This window comes from Agrilus planipennis, unplaced genomic scaffold (genome assembly GCF_000699045.2).
Source record: "Agrilus planipennis isolate EAB-ADULT unplaced genomic scaffold, Apla_2.0 scaffold536, whole genome shotgun sequence".
Classification (NCBI taxonomy): domain Eukaryota; kingdom Metazoa; phylum Arthropoda; class Insecta; order Coleoptera; family Buprestidae; genus Agrilus; species Agrilus planipennis.
This window is the reverse complement of record NW_020439510.1, coordinates 19,095-20,386: the sequence shown is the minus strand read 5'-3', so window position 1 is coordinate 20,386 and position 1,292 is coordinate 19,095. Positions and strand designations below refer to the sequence as shown.

The 1,292-nt window shown below is 35.4% G+C and overlaps 1 protein-coding gene across 1 annotated transcript in view; it reads right to left on the bottom strand.

The window, feature by feature from the left end:
* Positions 1–627: 627 nt before the first annotated feature.
* The window catches only part of LOC108743393 (probable G-protein coupled receptor 158), a 15,665-nt gene continuing 15,000 nt past the window's right edge, over positions 628–1,292 (bottom strand). Inside the window, exon 2 of the mRNA XM_018478959.1 lies at positions 628–761. Coding sequence (XP_018334461.1) covers positions 639–761 — 123 coding nt within the window. The 3' untranslated portion in view covers positions 628–638. The remainder of the gene's footprint in view (positions 762–1,292) is intronic.

The following is a 1,292-nucleotide window of genomic DNA, read 5'->3' as shown; positions in this document are numbered from 1 at the left end:
ATATATAATTTAATAAAGTATTTCTTTATTATACGAAAACTGTCTTTCATTTCCACAAAAAAAAACGAAATGACTTTCCGAACAACCCTATATTTTCAATTTCAGAACTTCCTCATTTTTTTTGTTTTTGAATTCATTTACCCTGTTAGACAAATTTCTTTATTTATTTCTCATTTAAAGCGTCTTCCAGATCATTCTCTATCTGTTTTTTTCGTTCTTTTTTTTAAAGTTGATCTTTCTCTTTTCCAAATTCGTTTAATATGTTAGACAACGTTGTTTCCTTTTTTTCTAGTTCATTCACTAAAGTGTTCTGTAAATGTATTTTTCCGTTCTTGAGCCATTTTCTTTCTACCGAATCTGATCATTCTCTTTTTCTTTGTATATCTTATTAGAAAAATGCTATTTCTCTTTTTGTCTATTTTCTAATTCTTTCTAAAATTGAATTTTCTCGTACATGATGCCTTCCTTTTCTGATCTATTCACTTATTAATTTCTTTCTCAGCAGATACTGGAGAAAATGCAATTCCCTCAGGCGCTTCACTTTTCCGTGCCATGCGCACCCTATTGGGGATTTAGAACGCTTGCTTGACAACATCGTACTAAGCAAGCAAGCCGATTTGTCCGCAACAGTTTTTGGTTTAGCTGCAGATGTATGTCGTCGTTCTCTCACGCACTCTTGGGCAGCTTCCTCGCTCTTGTAGGCGCTTCGTACGTGTCCCAATCGACCGCAGTTCCAATACCGTCAAATGGGCATACACCATCTGGGGGCAAAATTTATAACTCGAATGAGGGAAAAATTTACATAGGAACTGTGCACGCAAATTGTTTAATTGTTTGATGATGGAGTCGACGAAGTTTTCTNTTCTGTAATAAACAAATTCAAACTTTCTTAATCTTACTGGCACTATCTTGTAGGAAACTGAACAGGCAACAAAAAAGGTCTAGTAAAAGTATGTTCCAGAAGGTTTCCACCTCGAGTTATTGACAGAAATATACCGAAAAATGCCTGTTTTTCGGAATATATTGCAGTTATTAATTTTTCACAAACATTCCAATCAAAAGAATCACTGCACAACCACTCTGTTGTTCAGGACCGCTTGTTAACAAAAACGTAATTGTGTAGAAGCACAGCCATCACTCTAGCTCCACCGACTATGTTAATAGCAATCAGTTTGTTATTCATCATCATAACGCCGTCAGTCCTAAGACTGGTTGGACACGTACCTCCACTCCTTCCTATCCTAATATTCGCATTTCCCTAAAACTAGAACATTACACATCTTTAATTATTT